This window comes from Scatophagus argus, chromosome 9, assembly GCF_020382885.2.
Source record: "Scatophagus argus isolate fScaArg1 chromosome 9, fScaArg1.pri, whole genome shotgun sequence".
NCBI lineage: Eukaryota > Metazoa > Chordata > Actinopteri > Scatophagidae > Scatophagus > Scatophagus argus.
This window is the reverse complement of record NC_058501.1, coordinates 3,349,870-3,370,786: the sequence shown is the minus strand read 5'-3', so window position 1 is coordinate 3,370,786 and position 20,917 is coordinate 3,349,870. Positions and strand designations below refer to the sequence as shown.

The following is a 20,917-nucleotide window of genomic DNA, read 5'->3' as shown; positions in this document are numbered from 1 at the left end:
GGTGGTGTTTCATGTGTGACTACTTCCACTTATTCTTTTAGCTGATTTTTGTCCCTCTCAGATCTTCTGGGTCTGAAACCAGCTCCCAATAATGGAACCCATGGGAGTCTGAACCACCTGCTGAGAGCCCCAACTTACAGACCCAGCATGCCAGAGGAGATTTCCAGGCCAACAGCCTCAGGTCTTGTTCCTGCAGGAATCGACGACCTGGGCTGCAGCTGCGAAGACAAGGTCAGCTGTGATGACTCAGTGGCAGACCTGGGCCCAGCTTTCTGTAGACTGCATAAAGGAATACTAGTCTTTAGGAGATTGGCTTGTCTGTCAGCTCACTTTGATCAGTGATAACAACAGTGAAACCAAAATCATCCTGCCGTGCTTTTCTGTATTAACCAAATGAGTTTTGGTGATGGCTGGTAAATTCATTTTTGTAGTTGTTGTAATGTTATTACAACTTATATACAGAATGGGAAAAGTAACAAAATAACATTTTAATCCTGTCTGTTGTTTATAAATTAGTTTTCTTTTTAATAGCGGATGGGTTGCATGTGGGTGAAACAGAACGAAACGTCTCCCCGGTTTAGTAAGATGCTGAGCTGATGCATTAATACACAAGGCGCAGCAGCCAAGACAAAGGTCACTCAGGATGCAGTGTTAATTGTTGTTGTGTTCTACATTTCTAAAAGGTCATACACACAATCCAGGCTCACACACAGAAATTGTCTGGAGTAAAGCAGCCATCCTGATAAACCTGCTTAAATGCCAAATGCCCAATTTGTTGCAGTGACATTACTGCACGCATGTAACCATTTAAAATGACAGAAATCAGCCTTTCTGATCAGTACAGTGAATTGTTAAAGAAAACATTCATACATCAGAAGAAGAAATCACCTGGAAACTAGTTGCACTGCTCTGCACTACATTTATGTGTACACGAGGATTCAGATGAACTCAGAGCTGATCTGTGAATATCTGCAGTACATTACATGCGGATACAGATAGCAGTTTTCAACATAGCATGTTCCTAACTGAAGTATGGTCCTCTTTATGTCTCATAGTCTGCCGCTATTTAAACAGCCAGGGAGTCCTTCTTTCCACAGGATAGGTGGGAGTGTACAGTAATTTACTTGAAACTGATGTGATTTCATTGATTTGCCAGTTTCTTTTATTAAAAAGTCAGTCAGTAGATAATAAGATAAACTGTTGGTACCAACTGTATGTTTGTATCACTTAGGCTGATTAACAAGCCAATCTTCAAAAATGATCATGTATTACTTTACATTACTTTGTCATACATTAATATGCATGGACAACCTTTTTCAGTATACGCAACTAGGCAGTTTAATAAAACTGCCCAGTTGCATATAAAGCTAGGTTGCTTTCAGTATATAAATGTTAAAATACTGTTGAGGTAAATGGAGAAACTGCCAAGACAGCATGTTCTCAAACAGTTTCCTGTGTATTATGGCCTCCAGGGTTGCACCTTATGTTACAGCCCCCTCTTCTGTAATCGCAGTCGGATAAGATTTATGTGGCACTGAGTCGATTCCCCCAGGTCAAATTAGACCCTTACAAAGTTCTGCAAAGTGTGACTAACCGGAGTGTGTCGCTGGCCAGAGGCCAAACAGTCACATTCTCTTGACTGTGTTTCACCATGAGACTACTTAACATCTCCTGAAAAGAAGCACAGCTCAGTATTCCTGCACCGATGCGCCAGACATCACGAGAGCAATTTTCTGCTGTAGGCCCTCATTTACAAAATTGGTATTTTGTAATAATTTCTTTTTACAGATATGGAGGAGCTATAAGAAACTACCCACCTTAACAAGAAGATCATCTCTCCATTCAGTCCAAACACTTTGGATTGGGATGGGAGAGAGGGATCATGAGAATCATTTGATTTATCTTATAGCTAATGTGACCTGTTGACTGTCTGTGGCTGCTTAAACTTTCCAGTTGACTCTGACCTCCTGAGTGAGTGTAAGCTGACAAAATGAAAATCTTCTGTCCAAATGAGGAAGGAAACTAATTCAAATGCTTCTCATGTTGTCAAGATATTTGAAACTTTGCTGAGATTGTGTCTGTTGTACACCAGGTTTAGTGTACATTTTTCCACTTTGCTGAGATTGTCTTGACTGGATCTCTAATGCAGTCTTAAAGGGATACTATCACGGCTATTATAAATTATTTGATAAAAAAAAGAATAATAGTAATAATGCCAGCCAAACATTTCTGTACCCTTAAAGTGTATACATTTATTTTGAGATAATTTTTATTTATAAGAAAATAATAATAATACATGGCTACCTCTTAGCCCTCGTGCTAAGATGTAGAGGACTAAAAAGTGTATGATTTGACCTGGGAACACTGTCTACTGGCAGCTTTCTTTTGTTCCCAGCACCATTTAGTTACCAGTAATGGATTAAGCTGATGTTTTCAAATGGCAGAAATACATGTATACTGTAGAGCAGAGTGTGTCTGTAGCAGCTGTAAGCTTTGGAGAGAGCTGTGTGTTGTCCTTTTAGCAGCACTGTATCCATCAGACGTCCCAAACAAAGTGACTGAAGGGCATTCAAATACAGATATATTTTTTGTTTGTTTTGTTTTTTGTTTTTACTTTTCTATTTTGCTTTTGCAGTGCACTTGTAAATCTGTAAAAAGAATAATCTGCATGGGCCTACCATCCATGTTTAATTGATCAATTGTGCGCGTCTGTCTGTGAGCCGGTGAATGAGCCAGTTTGACTTGTAACAATGTATCCAAATACCTGATTGCTTCTATTCAGTTTCTTTAAAAACTGAAACAACCATGTTGCCTCTTTGCTTTCTGCTGCAGAGCTGGAGTCAATTCACCTTCAAGTCAGTCAGTTCATTTCAACAAAATCTGTAGTACTGCATTCTAACTTTTCATTGGGGTTTACCGCTCACATCTGACGACCTTCTCAGTCTAGACATTGTCAGTATATTTGAGCTCTACGTTCTGAATTGCTTGGATTGGATGTGAGTTAGACCCAGCTCTTCTCTACAATGTGTCACATTATCTATATTGTGTTTGTGATTTCCATGTAAATCTCTGGCAAGAGATTGTTTCAATCTCCGATCTTTTTGCAGTTGCGTGTAAAAAGTAGGGGCCAGAGAGGTTTGAAAGTGACCCTTGTACGAGGCTATAACCTGGAGTCACTCTGGCTCTGTCTCTTACAGAACAAAGTGGAGGAGCTAAACCAGCGACTGAGGCAAGCTATTGATGGTCAGTGTTTCCTAAATATGGCCTGTCTTTTATACAGTATATCAGCGTAAACACTGAGGAAAAGAACCTCAAAGTTAAATCTCTGTAACACCTTAGGAAACCTTTAGACCGTTGTGCCATATTTAGTTAAGCCAACTCTTCATTTTATGTATAAATACATTTATAGAAAAGTTACAAAATACAGTAAATCATCCACCATGTCCAAGGTAAAACAGATCAGTTTTGCACATACACTCCACTGTGAATGGCATTTTTCTGTAAACGTGTCCTGTTACATACCTGTGTCTCCTCCTCTCTCAGACAGCAGGAACCTGCCACATGGTCGACCTGCTGTACTCTTCCGTACCAAATACTCCATCCTCCACCACAGCGATTACATCAGTGGCTACAGCGAGGCTCTCTCTATGCCTCTCTGGACATCATATACTGTCAGCAGACAGGTAATGTTTATTCTGTGCTCTCTGCCCTTGTTCAGTATTGTACACCAATGTGAAACAGATGATTAGAGTTATGAACGATGGATGAGCCAGTAACTGCCTCAAAAACTAATAGTACCTTTAGAAAATAGTATGTCCTTGATCATGGCTAGAAGATTTTTAAAATACATGCAAATGGTCATACAAGTGGTCAGTCAGTTGGCCCCTGTAATAATGAGGCCCTTTTCCAGGTAGTTCACAAGCAGCATTTTCTTTTCATGCCAGAAAACAAGGTCATAATCTTGCCCGTGGACCTCACCAATTTTACTTTCTTAGGAGTCATAAACTCTGGGTGTTTCCACTGTTACTCAATTGTTCTTTCATCTCTGGTTGGAAGTGGTGGACCCATGCCTCATCCATGGTTACTAACTGATGGAGAAATCTCTCTGGATCAGCCTCAATACCAAAATTTCCCTCAACGTGCCAAATCAGCTTCTCATCAGGCCCAAAGAGTTTTGGGACCCAGAGAAACCTTGGTCATTTGGACTTGTTCCTGGGAGATACCCATCTCTGTGGCAATGTACCATTGTGCTATTCATCAACCTTTCAAGATCATAGGCATTTTTGGACCGGAGGAAGCATTTCATGTTTCTAAAAATCCCCCTTTTTACTGTCTCCATACTGCAAGAGCTAGACACTATTGTAGTTTTTAGAACTCAGTACTGTGGAACTCTTTTATCTTCTATTTAAGGGTACTATTAAGAGTACTATTTCAAGTACTTTACCAGCGCAAGAACAACCTTGAGTCATGTAAGTGTCTATCGACTGGTTGTACACGAGTCGTCAGCTACCTGTTTTTAAAATTTGTTTGAAACGCCAGCTGTGTAAACAACAGCTGGTAATAGAACATGGGCAAATGTCCATGAAATTGTTATTGTTGCATGTGATGCCCCAGACACTTCCTTCAGCACTTCCGGGTGGACCCCAAGGCATCCCCAGCCAGCCGCGTGACATAGTTCCTCCAGCGTGTCCTGAGTGTTCCTCGGGGCCTCCTCCTGGTGGGTCATACCCAGAACACCCCCCCCAAGGGAGGAGTCCAGGGGACATCTGAAACAGATTCCCAAGCTACCTCAACTGGCTCCTCTCGATGTGGAGGAGCAGCGGCTCTACCCTGATCTCTTCCCAGGTGACAGAGCTCCTCACCCTGTCTCTAAGGAAGCATCCCGCCACCCTGCGGAGGAAGCTCATTTCAGCCGCTTGTATCCGACATCTCGTTCTTTCGGTCATGACCCAAAGTTCATGACCATAGGTGAGGGTAACAGTCTGGGGACAGGGAACTCTAGGCATTCCGGCTTAAGATGCTGCCCCTGCGACCCGGCTCCGAATAAAGCGGAAGAAGATGGATGGATGGATGATGGATGTATGTGATGCAGAAGTGACATCTCCACATCAACTGCATTTGCACCACCAATAGAAACCGTGAAGTGATGTAAGCTGACTGGCAAACAGAAAAAAAGATTCTTAGAGGTACATAGTTCTCGGGGGGAACTACCCAGTGTTCATTCCTCTCCCTGGAACTTTTTGGTCCAAATGCGCCTCATGTCATGAATCTTGTCAGTGGTCATCCATGTGGTGACAGCCACCAGCCTCCAGTCCCCAACCTGGCAGTTTATCTTCCAGGCTCTCTTCACTATGCTTTAGTAGTGTAGCCTCTCAACTTCATACCCAAGACAAACGGCTGTTGATCAACTGAAAAACACCAGTAGTTGAAAATACTTGTCAGTTGACCTATTTCTTGTGTGTGTGCATGTTGCCCTCCAGGTAGAAGTGTCTCCTCTGCCTGAAGCCCTATCCAACTGTGTGAAACCAGATACCAGAGTCCCTCCAGCCTACAGTCAGTCTTGTACCAACTACAGAGCGGAAAAACAGATCACCTATGCCTTCCTCTACCCTCCACGTAAGTTTACCACCACAGATTATACTATTGCTCATATTGTCCCATAGTTTTTATTTAGTCTCAGTCCTGTGTCAAATTTCCTTTTCATCATATTTAACATCAACCTCGTCCTGCTTTATTAGTCAAGTTTTAATTTGCTAGTCTCATATTAGTCAAAGAAAACTTTCAATTTAGTTTATTTATATAGCACCAATTCACAACAAAAATTATCTCTTGACACTATCCAATTAGAGCAGGTCTAGACCAAAGTCTTTAATTAAATTTTGTAAAACAGAGAACCCAACATTCCCCCACGAGTAAGCACTTGGCGACAGTGGCGAGGAAAAACTTCCTTTAAGAAGGCAGAAACCCCAGAGCAGATCTTGGTCTAGGTGGGCGGCCATCTTCCTTGACCAGTTGGGTTGTGAGAGGGAGAGGGAGAGAGAGAGCACAAACAGAGTGAAAACCATTTTTATCTAGTTTCAGCCTACTACATTTTAGTCATTTAAGTCTTTTTTTTTTTTAATTAACAGATTTTATTGACTGTTTCTGTCAAACTAGTGTAGCCAAAACCAGTATTTTAGTCAAACTTATTAGACATAAAATGTTATCTTTGCGGGCAGCTCGGTGGTGCAGTGGTTAGCACTGTTGCCTCATAGCAAGAAGGTTCGAATCCCGGTCTGGGCCCTTCTATGTGGAGTTTACATGTTCTCCCTGTGCCTGTGGGGGATTTCTCTGGATAGTCCAGTTTCCTACCACAGTCCCAAAAACATGAACATTAGGTTAATTGGCTACTCTACATTGCCCCTAGGTGTGAGTGTGAGATTGTGCGGTTGTGTGTCGGCCCTGCGACTGGCTGGCGACAAGTCCAGGGTGTACCCCGCCTCTCGCCCGTAGTTAGCTGGGATAGGCTCCAGCCCCCCTGTGACCGTTAAGAAAATGGACTGATGTTATCTTAGCATTATCTGATTGAAAAAAAAAAAAAAAAACAGCTTAAAGGTACAATTACACACCAATATCCTAAATACATACCTGTAGTGTTGTTTTGGTGTGGGTTACATGGTTTTGGAGATATCAGCTGTAGAGAGGTCTGCCTTATCTTGACTTTGATGGAACTAGATGACATTTCACTTGTGATGTTCAAAGCCCAAAAAGTTTCAGTTGAAAAATTAAATTATATAATCATTCAGCTATAGTACCATTACTAATAGTATTGCTCATGAAATAGTTTTAATCATCTTTTTTGTCTTTATTGACAGAATTGTCTTCAACATTGGAGAAAAAATATGATGCTGTTCTCATCACCAACACCGTTCCCATGTATCCTGCATTTAAGAGTGAGTCACCTTTCTTCAAACGCTGCATGACTGCTCATACCTTTCATTGTGTGATTTGTACAAAAATGACATGCTGATAGTTTCACTGATATATTTCGCTGCCTTTCTATATGTTCTATCACCACGCCACCCCCACCCTGTTTTAACCTCACATCTCTCTCTTTATCTTTGTCTCCATTCTCCTCCACCCTTCTCTCTCAGGAATATGGAGTTACTTTCAGAGAACACTGGTGAAGAAATATGCCACTGAACGCAACGGGGTGAACGTGCTCGTCGGACCCATATTTGACTATGACTACGATGGTGTCAGGGACTCATTTGAGAAGATAAAAGAGTAAGAACATTCATTATACTTCACTTCTAATTCGCGTTTCTAGATTGACATTGTTGTGGAGGATTCAGGCTGAATTATAAAGGAAACAGAATTATATCTTCTGGGCTTAAGTATTCTAAAACTCACAAGAAAAGAAAAAATTGAATCCTTGCTGAGGGGGAAAGTTTGTCCAATTGATATAAATGAAGCAAGTTAATCGTTGGTCTTCTGTTTGAACTTTATTACAGGTATGTAAGTGGGACAATACCAATCCCTACACACTACTTTGTGGTCCTGACCAGCTGTTTAGACTTCACACAGGCTGCAGACTCATGTAGTGGCCCACTCAGCAGCGCTGCCTTTATCCTGCCACACAGACCCAACAACGACGAGACCTGCAAAGTAAGCAACATCTCATCTTTCAATGCACTGTCACATTTTGACATCAGTCTAATAGACACTGTGTGTGCTCTGTCTAGTCACTCTAAATATAACTTCCCCCTAAACAGTTTGAGCAGCTGCATTTAAACATACAGGTGAATGCATATCCAGAGGAGATTTAACCATGAAAAAAAAGTCACTCATTTAACAAACACATACAGTCAGTGAGCATAGGTTTTGGTACATATTTCCATACAGGCACAATGGTACCAAACCTGGTAATCTTACTGTGAAACAACTCAACTGCATTGTCACTGTGAATGACATCCAGACTGATCGCCAGGAAGAAACTCCCCCTTGAAATACAAATTGCTGTTTAAACTGCTGATTAAACAATCAAGATTCAATATGTTAATTAGTGAGTTTTAGAGGGGTTCACTTTGGACAGGCTAGCTGTTTTCCCCGTCTTTATGCTGCGCTAACCACATCCTGACTGCAACTCTACTTAAAACGCACATACTGATATTGATTTTCTGATTTCACTCTCATGAGAATGTGAACCATGTTGAACTATTCCTTGAAAGCCAAATGTCTTTAGAGATGGAACGTGATGGAAGATTCAGAGTCCTTGGAGGAGAAACCCATGCTAATGTTGCTGTGTTCCTCTTGTCCTCCCTGCAGAGCTCAGAGGACGAGTCTCGCTGGGTGGAAGACCTGATGAAGATGCACACGGCTCGAGTCAGAGATGTAGAGATCCTGACAGGCTTGGACCTATACCGCAGAACCAGCCGGAGCCATGCTGAAATCCTCTCACTCAAGACCTACATGCACACCTATGAGAGCGAGATCTGATCTCTGCTGAAGTTATGGTACTGATCTTTTTCAACCGTGGTGGATCTATGTGGTACAAGAAAGAGATGAGATCATCTCTGTTACACTGACCCTCACCGGCTTTAGCTCTTGCTGGAAGCTATGGCTGCTCTGCAGTTACTCTTCAGCGTCCATGTTGTGGTCCTTTCACTGAGCACTCGGTTTGATCTTCATTTAATCCATCTGTTCAAATACAGCTTTGACACCACTGAGCTATTAGCTGCGATACTGTCCACCTTTGTTTATTCTTTTTAGCGGTCGGAAAGAAAAACAGTTCCTCTGCTCTGTGTTACTGGTTCATGGTTGACTCTCAGATTTAGAGAAATTGTATCAGAGTGAAAGAAACCTTTAAACCAAGAACAACAGGACCTACATACAGCATGATTCTGCCACTTTAGTGCTTTACTTTTCAAGCAAAAAAAACATATATATATCAAGGGCTTCAATTGAATTTACAGAAGCAGTTCTGCATTATAATGTGTAAATATCAGGGAGGCCACTGCTCGTCACCACCCTACTTGATTCTTTACTTAGATTCAACTCATGATTTTGCAGAACAAGTTTTCTCTCCTACCCTCCCTTCAACTCCCAGCCTCTGTGCATTGGGTATTTACAGTGCGCCTTCTTGTCCCTGTCTGGTACAATTCACACAGCAGACATATGGGAACTGGAGTATGGAGCCAAGACCAACAAACCAACAGTAGTGCTATGCTGCAATATTGTCTGGTAGCTTTTTTTTTTTTGTCACTTTGACTCAGAATAATAACTTCAATTTTCCAAAACCAATATACCATATGTGTAAAAATATGACGTTTTAAAGATTTAAAAGAATGAATTGCACTACAAAGCTTTCAAAAGGATCAGTTCCAGACAAAACCACCACTTTTGTTAAAGTAGTGCAGTGAGGGCATATTTTCAGTTTCCTACATGGTATTAACCCACTCAGTTAAGTTTGCTCAGTATACCGTCTGCATTGACAGTTTCTCTATGTTCATGAAATTGTCTGTAATTTTTTTTTTTCAATGTAATGATAATGCAATGTTGTTGATGTTTGTGTTCGGTGTGTATATGTTGAAATCAAGATATTTTCTGTTTGCGTCAGACTTTGTGTGTGTTGTGATGTGAACCTTTTGCTATGTGCACAGTAACAAAATCGATGTTGATGATTTATTGTTTTCTGTAAAACATTTACCACCTGTGAGACTGACATATTTATGCGTTGTGTGCTTTTCAATCCAATAAACAAGTGTTTTTTTTTTTTAATTAAATGAAATGTGATGCACGTGTATACCTACACATGGACATTTCAGCAACATTGAGAACCCCCGGATGAGAAGCTAGCTTACTAAGCTAGCTAACGTTACAGCTCAGCCGAGGAGGACAAAGTTTACATCCCGCACTGTCATGAGCCTCTTGCCAATGAGTAGATGCACATTTCCATCTGCACAGTGAAAAAGAAAATAGTGAAAACACCTCATAGTTATGTACATAGTAATTTAAATTCAGAGAGCACTCGGAGAGCACACAGCGATAAGCAAAACTATTAGAAATGTTTTGCCTGGCCGATGCCTCACCATCTCAGCTGTGCATTTATTATTTACTTCTAAATTGCAAATATTTCACACAACATACATTAGTGAAAACCAGAAAAGATTCAGGCTATCATGTACATATGTAGAGATATCAAATGCGTATACAGAAATGAAGATGCAGAAGCCGACAGTGCAGTATTACAGCAAGATAACAAGCCGAAATGACTGAATGAAAAAAGAGTAAAGTAAATGAAAATAAAAAATAAATGAAACAGTAATGAAATGATCACAGTTTACTTTTAATGTTTTCATTTATAAAAAAAAAATCTCAGGATGATGCAACTAGCACCCATCCATCATCTATCACTGACACGCCACGGACAAAAAACAAGATATGACCGTAAATGCAACGCTAGAGGAAAGGGGAGCTTTTAACTCGAACTTGGTTTTTCTTAGCAGGTAAATTGTCGGGTAGCTGATGGTAAAAAACTTTTATTTTTTCATGATTCTGTTCATTCACTAACTGTTGATCTTTCGAGCCGACGGAGGATTCCTGTTCACTCTGTGAAAACAAACAAATAAAGGACATTAATGCGTACTCGCCTCAAAATCCGCTCCAAAATTTGATGGATTCTTTCTTTGCCATACATACTTGGGCATTTCACGCCAACTTTCGTGAAAATCGGAACGGTAGTTTCCATAATTCTGCCGAGAAACAGCGAAACCAACCAACCATCAGCACAGATGGAAACCACAACCTCCTTTTGGGGAGCTGAAAGGTACCGTGATTTTAATTCCCACATTTTCGTGGGGACCTGAATGCAGCGCGGCCGTGTTGCGAAATTGTGGAGAGAAATGACGCATCGGCGCCGAATACTTTCACTTCCTACTCCAACAGAAAACTTAGTTTACTGTATGTTGACAACAGAAAGTAACCTAACGGGCACCTGTAGCACTGACAGTAGCTACTTCCTTTAAAAGCTTGGTGTTTATTTTGCACAGTTGTTTTGGGCGCTTTGGTGTGGACGCAACACAATGGTAGGACTCATTTGTCATTTTGTAGCCCGGTTAATGTTTCTTGTGGAGCACAGTTCCATTAGACAGACGAACATAGCTGACGCAACGAAATGCGGTTATTTGTAAAATTTCAGTTCACCTTAAATTCTAAAGATAATTATCAGTGTTGAATTCTGAGAGACGTGGATTTATCCGCTTAGTTTCTAGTTAATTGTGTCAAAGGAGTGCCACATGGTGTTGGTGTGTGATTTCTAATGATACTAACTGGTGCTTCTTCACTCAGGCGTCATTTAGTAAACAAAATGGGAACAACCTGTGAACTCTGCATGGACTCATAAAAACCTCAGCTTCGCATAATAACATCCAATGATAACCGCTTGTAACTGACTGATTTTTGGATGTCTAAAAACGGGATCATGGACAGTTAAGAAAAATCTGTGGCACTGTGTACCTGTCCTGCCGTCTGTAATCCCACAGAGCTGACTGATCTGCAGTAAACATGGGTCAGCGAGAAGAAGCCAAGGCGTCGTGCCTCAACGTCCTCACCTACCACAGAGAGCTGCTGGTGTCCAGGTTGAGGAGTATTCAGTGCATCCTGGACAACCTGTTGGCCTGTGGCTTCCTCTGTGAAGAAGATGTAGAGATTGTACAGCAGACTGTTACCAAGAAGGAGCAGGTAGGACAAGCAAAGGCATCTAATCTGTTAAAAAAAAAAAGGGCAATTTCCAATCGTTTATCTTCATTCATTTTTGAAACTCTGAAGTACATTGTCTCATTTCTCTGTAAAAAAATATCTGCTGGTTAGCTCCAAAATGAAGTAGAAAATGTGTGACCTTCTTTCCTGTGATTATTTTACAGGTGCGCAAAATCTTGGAGCTGGTCCAATGCAAAGGGGAGGAAGCCTGTGAATACTTTATTTACATCATATATAAAGTATGTGATGCATACATAGACCTCCAGCCGTGGTTGAAAGAGATCAACTACAAGCCAAGCAATGACATAGCAGTGATGAAAGTGGTGAACACTGATCCCAGTTAGTATTACAATCACTAATGCTGCTCTGCACCACCAGCATGTTCTTTTTCTATGCTTATTAGACTTCATGTGAGGGTGTTTGTGTGTCTGATGTTCAGATGTGAGGCTGATAGTTAAACCAGACTACAGTAAGATTAACAACCCCAGCCACCATCAGTCACGGCTGTTTACAGACGAGGAAAGTTTGTGGTTTATTAACAGTGTTTTGGGATGAGCAAGACGATAGGATTTGGAAATGCACTTTGGTAGCAGTTTATGCATGGCTAAAAGGAATACGTCTAATTGTCCACATCTCTGAAGCAAATCCTTCCATCGTGATGGTTGTTGTATTGCGTCATACAGAGGGGTGTTTCAGCTATTCTTTCCCCAGTCGTAGAACTGGGTGGAAATGTAAAAATACCCAATTACGAGAAGTAGTCAGGCCGTCAGATAAATATAGTAGATAAAGTAGAACATTTAATCTGAAACACAGCATCAACAAGCTGAAAAATACAAGAAGTACAATTAAGGTGTGCCGTTACTGCAGATGTGTTAAACTTTATTTCGCTATTTCAGTTTAGTTTAATTACTTCTGGCTGTTAACAGCTGCTTTGATCAGTTTGTGCATTGCACTGAAGGACAGTAGTATCCATCACAGAGCCAAAGACTGAAAAATCCAGCCACTTCAGTTTCAACATTATTAGATCACAATAAAAGTTAGAGTTAGTAGTTAGTAGTCTGGTCCCAGCCTAAAAGACAACAAACCGTGCATCCATTTTTGCATTGGGTCCTAAAAAGAAAATTAGGAACCATAATTGAATTGAACTGAACTACAATTATCATAATTCCACTAACAGCTTCCGCTATATCACTGTGTGCCTTCTCTTAGTCAGCAGGTATTGTGAGAAGCTGAGGCATGAGATGAGCCGGGACACCTGCTTCATCATGTCGTATGGCCAGGGAGAGGAAACACGTCTAGAGGAACTATACACTGACACGCTGATGGAACTGTTGAGTGACTGCAATGAAAGTATGGGATTCTTAGAGAGTCTGGACCAGCTCCTGGGAGAAAATGCAGTCTTCAATCCACAAGGTGAAACCATCTATGTGACGGGGGATGCTGGCGTGGGAAAATCCATCCTCCTGCAGAAGCTCCAGAACCTCTGGTCCAACAAAGAGCTGCAGACGGACGCCATTTTCTTCTTTAAGTTCCGCTGTAGGATGTTCAGCATCCTCAAGGACACAGAACACATCTCTCTCAGAGACCTTTTGTTCAAATACAACTGCTACCCCGACCATGATCCAGATAACGAGGTGTTTGATTATATCCTGCGCTTCCCTGAGAAGGTTATATTTACATTTGATGGATATGATGAGATTCAGGAGGATCTAGACCTTATGAATGTACCTGAAGTGGTGTCCCCAGAAGGCAAGGCACACCCTCTCCAGCTGCTCGTCAGCTTGCTCAGTGGAAAACTACTCAAGGGCTCCCAGAAGGTGCTGACATCCCGGACAGGAGTTGACATCCAGAGTAGGGTGATCAGAAAGAAGGTGGCCTTGCGAGGGTTCTCGCCTGTTCACTTGAAGACCTACACTGACCTACACTTCAGTGAGCAGGAGCACCGAAAGCTGGTGTCAGTTCAGCTGGAAGCTAGCCCCCACCTCTACGGCCTGTGCTCCACACCACTGTTCTGCTGGATTGTATTCAAAAGCTTTAGGCACCTGCACACCATGCATGATAGTTTTCATCTGCCTGAAGCCTGTATATCACTCACTGACATCTTCCTCCTGCTGTCTGAGGTCTTCCTCAGCCACTCCACCTCCCCTGCTCCACCTCTGGTGAAGAAAAGCACTCGCTGTGCCTCAGAGACTTTCAAAGCAGGGCTCAGGCCTCTTGCAGCATTTGCAAAACTAGCTCTTCTGGGAATGGAGAAAGGGAGCTTCATTTGCAGCCAAGAGGAGATCACTGAGTGTGGTCTGACTGAGGAGGACCTGCCCCTGGGCTTTCTTCGAGCCATTAGTGAGTATGATGCCAGTGGAAGCCCTGCTTCATTTGAATTCCTCCATATCACCCTTCAGTCTTTCTTGGCAGCGTTTGCTCTCGTATTGGACGAGCAGGCTGCTCCAAGCTCCATCCTCAAGTTCTTTACAGAGTGTAGCAGGAAAAGAGAATCATCCTGTCTGCCTTTTCAGTTCTGTATCAGTGGATCTTCGAAGCCCAGCGAAAAGAAGCCCTTTGCAACTAATGAACACCTTCAGTTCACTAATCTGTTCTTGTGCGGACTGCTGTCCAAAGCTCACCGTGGCCTGATTGAGAATCTGGTATCTCCTGTGCTGTTAAAGAATAAACGGGCCTTACTAAAATCCTACCTTTCCACCAGCATAAAGTCCCACCTCCATGGCTTACCCCACTACGAGAGTGACGACGGCAAGAAAGTCCATGTTTTGCCAAACTTCCTTTGGCTACTGAGGTGCATCTTTGAGACAGGGAGCAAAGACATCGCTCAAATGACAGCAAAAGGCATCACGGCTGCCATCATCAAGCTGGGTTACTGTAACGTGTTCTCAGGGGACTGCACCGCCCTGAACTTTGTGCTGCAGCACCGTCAGAAGCACATAGGGCTCGACATGGACAACAACAACATCAGTGACTACGGGGTGATGCAGCTGAAACCCTCCTTTTGTAAAATGACAATAGTAAGGCAAGTTTAAATATAAACATGTTTTTAACTACCTTCTAATCTCTATCAAGGGATATTCAGACTAATTTTCTAATGTATGCATTCATCTCATCTAATCAACACTAATCACTCTGCTCATCTTCAGATTATCTGTAAATAACCTGTCAGACAGCAGCATTGAGATTCTTGCAGAGGAGCTTTGTAAGCATAAAGTTGTGGAGATTTTGGGGTGAGTACCCATGTCAGTTGTTCCGGTGTACTTAAGACGAAATCGTCCGTATTTCACCATCTTAGTTACATATATATATCATGATACATATGTATCATATTTGTATACTGTATGTACCAGTGGCTCCAGATGTAGGGAATGGGGCCTTCCAAATGGTCACAAGACAATCAAAAAAAAATCCAAGGAGTCATGAGAGGGTTATTGCAGTAGAAAATAAGAAAAAAATAAGTTGTGCTCCTGTCGTCAGTCTTTGGGGAATGTGTCTTTGGAACTGCTCACTCAAAGATTTGACAAATGTCCCCACTGTGTTTTATTTATCATATACTTTTAATTAAAATCATAATCTGATAAGTGACTAATAACTGTTGCTGTGAAATAACAGAAATGGTCTGCTTTATGTTTTAACCTGAATATTTAACCTGTATGTTTTTGCTCTCAGCCTTTACAACAATCAGATCACTGATGTTGGAGCCAAGCTAGTTGCTCAGATCATTGAAGCGTGTCCGAAGCTGCGAGTTGTCAAGTATGTTTCTGACTTGTACCAAGATAAAATGAGAATATTGTGACTATTATAATAGCTGTAAAATTAACATGCCATAGTATAACGTCTTTTTTAAATTGATGCTGTCCTCAGGATTGGTAAAAACAAGATCACTACTGTTGGGGGGAAGTATTTGGCGGGCGCAATTCAGAAGAGCACTTCTGTATTCGATGTAGGGTAAGCATCACTGCTCTTCTTATCCCGATGTGGCTGTACTCGTGAAAGCAGCGAGATTAGAAAAAAACTGTGAGAGTCAAGTGGAGAGGATTAATAGATGAGTTTCAGTTGACATATTAAACAAATCATGATCAAAATGTGGTCACTGAGTAGGTCCACATTTTCCACTAACGTGACAGCTTGTGTTTTAAAAATGTGAAATTCTAACATGAAAACGATACATTTCTCTCTGCTGGTTCCAATTGTGTTTGTATGCTTCATGGTGCTGCTCAGATGATGACGATGATGACACTTTTTTTTTTTTTTGCAGAATGTGGGGGAACAGTATTGGTGATGAGGGAGCAGAAGCATTTGCAAAAGCTTTGAGACACCACCCAAGCCTTACTAACCTCAGGTGAGAGGGCAGCCGCCTACAGAGGCAATGAAAGTCTGTTGACTGAAACTCACTGATTGAATAGAGGCATTTCTTTGTTTCTGTGTTCTAGTCTCTCAGCTAATGGCATCACATCCAAAGGTGGAAAGTGCCTGGCAGAAGCTCTGAAAGAGAACAGCGTCCTCAGGATATTTTGGTAGGCTCGGAGCTTAGTTTGAACCCAGTGATTACTGCACTGTCTTTGCATTGCTGCTATGTCTGTGCTGTTGTTTGTAGGTTAGTGCAGAATGAGCTGACTGATGATGCAGCTCCACACTTGGCTGAGTTGGTCCAGGCTAACACAGGATTAAGACACCTCTGGTAAGAAAAACATGCTTTTACTCACATGGATGAGACCTGTTGAATACAGGACATTGAGGGACTCACCCGCTCTGTCTGCAGGTTAATCAGCAACCAGTTCACTGTGGATGGGATCAAGCAGCTCGCTGAGGCCCTCGCTCACAACACAGCACTCAAAGAGATATGGTGAGGATCTGGTACAATTCACAGTCACTTCTTCTTCTTCTCCTCTGAATGGTGCGGATCAGCTGTCATCACAGATGTTTTGCAGCATTCCACGCTGAGGCTCATCCATCTGCCAAAATGATAGTAGATTCCAGAAAAATTAATTCTTAATGTCATTAAATATCTGTACCGAATTAGTACAGTTACACTGATACCGTATAACATTTGCACTTTGCTAACGTTAGCTACAAAAAGTATAGACGGAAGCTGAAAAAGTTTTCTTGCTTTTATATGCAGCTTTACATTCATAGAGAGATTACGTTATTTCTTCTTTCAAAAGTTACATGGTGTCACCTTAACGTTACTGTGTTGAGACAGATGAATGTGTTGTTAATGTCAGATGGTGTGTCTTCATATTAATGCAGCTTGAAAGGAAACCAGCTCCATGAAGAGGAAGAGAAACTGTTTGAGGCAGAGAAAAGGATGCGGTTCCACTGACTGGGCACTCCTGTGAGACACATGCATGTGCTGAGTACAATCTGCATAGCAGAACAGATGCAGAGTGTGTTCACTGTGGACATGTAGTATTTCACCTATGGGCACTTAGCTGTAATGGAAATTCTCTATATTCACTAATTCATCATGCATTGTTGATGAAACCATTTTTTGCACTGAGGAAACTGTGTGTGTCTTGTTCCATGTAGGGGATGTTTACCTGACATTTTACCAAATGTTTGACAGTTTTACGTGACTGTTGGCAAAAAAGGAAGTGGAAGCACTGATGAACAAGACGAAAATGAAGCAATACCTTCCTTCTTTGTCTTGTGTGACTATATCTATCTATAGATAATCTTATTTTATTTTATTTATTGTTGGCTGTTCCTCTGTACTGTGTTTTCATAGCCAGTGCAATGAATTTCCCCTGATAGACTCTCCGTCTACACGAACAACACGTGGAGCTTAGTTAGTAAGAAAGACTTCCCTTTATCATTACTCTCCGGATGCTCCTCATCTGTTCCCCTCTATAGACCCTTTTCACACATCACATTTTATCTCGCTGTAGCAGGAAATTCATAAAATGACTTATGACTCCGTTCCATTCAAGTGTTCCAGTACCCTACTGTGCGACAGTGAACAGGCAGCCCCCTGAAAGTGACACACTTCAACAGAAGGTGATCATTACTCAAGGAACAATATTAGTAAGGATAGGTATCTGTCTATCCCTAATCTTAATGTTCATCTTTAAATGAACAAACTACGCTTTCGTGACAGAAATGCAGTGGGTGTATACAGAAATGAGCAGTCTTGATGCAACTAAGCTCACTAAGCTCCATGTTTAATAGAATTTGTGAAAAATAATTTGAATAGGACACTGTTCAGGCTGATTATACTGCTGGATTTTTACTAAAAAATTTGGATTAGTTTTAAACACAAAACATAAAAATGCAATAAGTACAAGAGAATGATTGGTATCCAAAGGATTCACTCTTAATTGCTTTTTGTACATAGTTTTACAGGAAAGAAATATTTCAACATATTTTCTATTTGTTATGATTTTCTGTCTTTGTCACTTACATATTGAACAGCACACATTCTCGTTTACATTTCATTAGGTAATTGTCGTTGGGGCTCAGAACTGGCAAGGAATAAATTATGAAAATGCTAAAAAAAGTGCTTGACTGATTCTTAAGTAGCTCATGTAAGGCTTATCTTAGGACTCTATCCTCTGTGTCTCACACAAAGCCAGTACAATGCAAATACTGGACATACGTCTCTCTCATTCTGTCCCAAACTTGAGCCAATACCTCACCAAGTTTCTTTCAGATCATTGTGCAGTGGCTCAAACACCTACGACGTGGTATACTGGGGATTTCTCATGCTGTATGTGGACATAGGGGAAGCCCTGACCGGGTGTGATGGTAGTTGAAAAGTAACGTGACACCTTTGTGCCAACACACAGTGTAGAACAGAAGAATCTTATGTTATTCAGGGAAGGCGAGTGGTATATTGGAAATGCTCTCATAAGCCATTACACGTCCATCCACTGAGGCAGGACATGTCGTGGCTGAGAGCGTCAGAGATACCAAGAAAATGGATAGGGAGTTTGCACCTTCCAAAATGTTCTCACACCACAGAGCTGAAACTTTTTTCTGGTTAATTTACTTTAACACAGGCCTTTCCCTCCATACAGCTTTGTTTTTAATGTGAATTTAAACATTTTATATTACTTTTTTGCTGCTGTAGATGGATGTATCATTATGCTATTGTTAAAAAAAAACAATACAACAATCAAAAACCATAAGGACAGATAATTGAATGTCGTCATCGTATCTATTAAGGCCAGAGCCGTTGAACTTTTCCTCTAAAATACTCAGACAGAAATGAAAAGACATAAGTAGTTGGTGTCAAACCTGCTCACAGAAATCATCTCTATGATCAGACATGAAAGTGATGATAAATAGTCATTGATTGCAGATTAAAGTGAGATATGGAGGTACAGTTTGAGTCCTGTGAGATGTCCATCAGTGTGACTATTGCTACAAGGCAAGAACAACACGAGAACTACATGGCTCTGTAGCACCACTGTGTGGTGGGACAGTATTACAGGGGCTCAGCTAATCTCTGTGTGGCTGTCAGGGCGGATCCCACAACTCCAAAGTTCACCTAGAAATGGAGGCGTCAGCATCATCCCAACCACAGCATCACATAACTTGAAAAATAAAAACAGCGTGAAGTACATTACGTATAGCAAGTCCTTTAAAGGGATAGTTCAGTAATAAAGTATTGCATTTCCATGAAGTTAGAGGAGAGATTTATAAAGAGAAACAGCCAGCCACCAAGCTGCCACTTGAACTGGGAAGTTCACTCATTAGATGACTGGAATAACTTTATTTAGCAGCGCTTTACTGTTTGACATAAGTGCACTGTTTAAAGGTAAAGGGGAGAATATTACAGTCAAAGGGGATGGTCCAATGAAAACATTTAAGTTTTTTTTCTTTTTTTAATCAAATGTAAGAATCATCCTCCCTCAGCACCTGAATAATTTTCCTACAGTCTCTAACACAGCTTGATAGCATCTTTCATTATGTCACATTGTAGGATGGAAGGTAAAGATGGGAAAGATTCATTTTAAATCAAAATGTCCTGAGCAGAATGTTAAAGATTATGCTAATTTAAGAGTAATAAGCCAGCGTGTTTGGAATGCAGAAACCTACATGCCATATCAACTGCCTGCAGCTAAAATAGAACATGAAAATGACTCATTGATCACATTTCGAAGTGGTTTGAAATAAAAAAGACTCTATGAAATAAAACAACTGTATGTTATCAGTAGTGGATCTGTGTTTTTGAGGATGGAAGAGCAAATGAACAACTCTCAAACAGCTTCTGCTTTCACAGTAACATTCTACATGCAGCATGGGGTTTGATGCTGTGTGTACAGTGCAGTGTTAGTAATGTGTCATAGTGAGCCCAGACCTGGTTAGTGACTGACAGGAGAGGAGAGGTGTGGCTGTGAGCGAGTCGAGCAAAAGGAGAGAAGTGGATTTGGGATTCAGCAGCTGACTAATTCCCCCTCTTTCCTTCACAGAACATTGACCTGGAAGATCACCTGCTCTGTTAATTAAAACCTGTACACACATGCATCCTGTAGGTTGGATACCACTGATAAATGCTGTGTCCTAAATATTCATGAATTGACTGATATTCAGATTTCTAGTACTGCATGTGTAAAACAAGATTTGTAGTTTTTTCTTGATAGATTTTTGAATAGATTTTTAAATAAGGCTCCCATTTCATTCTACCTTACCTTTCCTCCACAACCACCCACTGAAACTGGAAACCATACGGGACACTTTGGGACACATTAACTAACATTTTTGAAAGGAAACTTCATTATGACCTCATTAAGAATCTCCACATGAAGTTGGGATTACATAAGATAGCTTTTAAAGTTGCCATTGTGAAGCAGTTTGGTTGTTCAAGTATAAAAACTGTCTCGTCTTTGGACAACCTCTGGGTTTTGAGTCATGGATAACAGTGTGCCATTGGAGCTTTGGGATCCACACTTTGATTTCACTGATGAGTTCATATTCTCTGGTTGATGATGAGCTTGTCAGTGAAATCAACTGTAACAGTTGTAAAAAAAAAGTCTCACACTTCTAGCTTCTCCAAGGTAGAGGTCTTCAGGAAAACCTGACCCCATGAAAACCCCCAGAAACAGATCCAGTCGTCCCAGTGTCCCTCAGTCTTGTGTCTTGGAGCTAGGTCTGATCTTGCCTGAAGTTTCGATTTAGGCGACAAGGACCTGAGCCCAGTCTGCTGTAGTTTTGTTCACCAATCAACAAGTTCCAA

The 20,917-nt window shown here is 41.2% G+C and overlaps 2 protein-coding genes across 4 annotated transcripts in view; both read left to right on the top strand.

Moving 5' to 3' along the window:
• Positions 1 to 9,794, top strand: part of enpp2 (ectonucleotide pyrophosphatase/phosphodiesterase 2) — a 31,160-nt gene extending 21,366 nt beyond the window's left edge. For 2 of the 3 annotated variants that reach the window (XM_046399762.1, XM_046399763.1), the window contains exons 18-25: positions 62 to 231; positions 3,108 to 3,243; positions 3,544 to 3,683; positions 5,481 to 5,616; positions 6,855 to 6,932; positions 7,134 to 7,266; positions 7,494 to 7,647; positions 8,308 to 9,794. In XM_046399762.1, the coding sequence (XP_046255718.1) occupies positions 62 to 231; positions 3,108 to 3,243; positions 3,544 to 3,683; positions 5,481 to 5,616; positions 6,855 to 6,932; positions 7,134 to 7,266; positions 7,494 to 7,647; positions 8,308 to 8,478 (1,118 nt within the window). In that variant the 3' untranslated portion in view covers positions 8,479 to 9,794. The remainder of the gene's footprint in view (positions 1 to 61; positions 232 to 3,107; positions 3,244 to 3,543; positions 3,684 to 5,480; positions 5,617 to 6,854; positions 6,933 to 7,133; positions 7,267 to 7,493; positions 7,648 to 8,307) is intronic. The other variant, XM_046399764.1, reaches the window with a different exon arrangement.
• Positions 9,795 to 10,914: 1,120 nt separating this feature from the next.
• Positions 10,915 to 18,235, top strand: nod1 (nucleotide-binding oligomerization domain containing 1). Its single transcript, XM_046399761.1, has 12 exons — positions 10,915 to 11,066; positions 11,523 to 11,721; positions 11,904 to 12,078; positions 12,949 to 14,761; positions 14,886 to 14,969; positions 15,409 to 15,492; positions 15,604 to 15,687; positions 15,998 to 16,081; positions 16,173 to 16,256; positions 16,337 to 16,420; positions 16,502 to 16,585; positions 16,990 to 18,235. The coding sequence occupies exons 2-12, from the start codon at positions 11,545 to 11,547 to the stop codon at positions 17,060 to 17,062; spliced, it is 2,826 nt and encodes a 941-aa protein (XP_046255717.1). The 5' UTR covers positions 10,915 to 11,066; positions 11,523 to 11,544; the 3' UTR covers positions 17,063 to 18,235.
• The last annotated feature ends 2,682 nt before the right edge of the window (positions 18,236 to 20,917 follow it).

Excerpts from the sequence above, each read along its gene's own strand:
- nod1 (XM_046399761.1), top strand. The coding sequence starts at position 11,545 with ATGGGTCAGCGAGAAGAAGCCAAGGCGTCGTGCCTCAACGTCCTCACC. Across the intron at positions 14,970-15,408 it reads AAAGTTGTGGAGATTTTGGG|CCTTTACAACAATCAGATCA; the intron begins GTGAGTACCCAT and ends TTTTGCTCTCAG. Across the intron at positions 16,421-16,501 it reads ACAGGATTAAGACACCTCTG|GTTAATCAGCAACCAGTTCA; the intron begins GTAAGAAAAACA and ends CTCTGTCTGCAG.